Genomic DNA, 1,094 nt, shown 5'->3' with positions numbered 1-1,094 from the left:
TTTTTTCCTTTTTGTTATTATTGGGTTTCTTCATTTTTTGTGTGTTTTGGTTGATTTTCATCGGTTTCTTTTGTGTTCAACACATGTTACATTTTTAAAGTACACATTCACCATTTTTTGTATAAATCAAAAACATCTTTTATATAGACATTTAACATTTTGAAATACATGATTAACATTATTTAAACTTATAATCTTTGATGTCTACTATTTTATATACACAAAATACATTTTTGGTATATATCTAATATATTTTTCTAATACATTTTTAACATTTTTCAAATAAAATATTAGCATTTTTTGCGTACATGGTAAACTTGTATACATATTTAAGATTTCTTTAAATGCTTCATTAATAATTTTCAAAATACGGGTTAACATGTTCTGCATACATGGTTAACTTCCATACATATTTAACATTTTTTCCAATGCTTGATTAACATTTTTCAAATACATGGCTAATTTCTTTTAATACATGGTCAACACTTTTTCTATACAAATTTAACATCTTTTGAGTGCTTGAATAACAATTTTAAAAATACACATTAACATTTTTTGCATACATGGACAACTTCTATACATATTTAACAATTTTCAAAATATGGTTCGCCTTCGGGGTGATCCAGATGGGGCTCTACTGCAACGCCACACCCAAGCAGGCGCCAAACAAGGTGGACGACCCCATGTCCGACCATGGTGCCGCCGTCAAGGTGCACAAGCACGTCGTCAACATTGCTAGGCTCAGCCCGCCAGCTGGCGTGGAGCTCAACACAACCGTCAATGCCGAGCTGCCATTGAACTGTGTCGGTGTTGCTTGCGCCAGCGACGAGACCAAGGGGGTCAGCGTTGACAAGGCAACCCATGTCGAGGAAGCCTAGGCAGGCATGTCATGGATGTATGTGTGTTGTGCATGCAGTGAGTTAAGCCATGACGGGCAGGGATGGAGCAAAGAAGCTAGCGAGAGGTGAAGATGCAGCCATGGTGGAGTGCTTGTAATGATTTCCACACCGTGGACGTTCGGTTTCGATGCCAAGTGTTCTTCCAAGGAGGGTTTTGGTTACCACTCAAAATTTCAAGATTTATCATGGTTACCA

The 1,094-nt window shown here is 37.1% G+C and overlaps 1 protein-coding gene across 1 annotated transcript in view; it reads left to right on the top strand.

Moving 5' to 3' along the window:
- The window catches only part of LOC123142293 (bidirectional sugar transporter SWEET14-like), a 3,484-nt gene extending 2,606 nt beyond the window's left edge, over positions 1–878 (top strand). The window contains exon 5 of the mRNA XM_044561274.1: positions 672–878. Within this exon, the coding sequence (XP_044417209.1) occupies positions 672–878 (207 nt within the window). The remainder of the gene's footprint in view (positions 1–671) is intronic.
- Positions 879–1,094: the final 216 nt, after the last annotated feature.

The sequence above is a fragment of the Triticum aestivum genome, chromosome 6D (assembly GCF_018294505.1).
Source record: "Triticum aestivum cultivar Chinese Spring chromosome 6D, IWGSC CS RefSeq v2.1, whole genome shotgun sequence".
Lineage (NCBI taxonomy): Eukaryota > Viridiplantae > Streptophyta > Magnoliopsida > Poales > Poaceae > Triticum > Triticum aestivum.
Note: the sequence above shows the minus strand (reverse complement) of the source record. Positions and strands in the feature narration are given on the sequence as shown.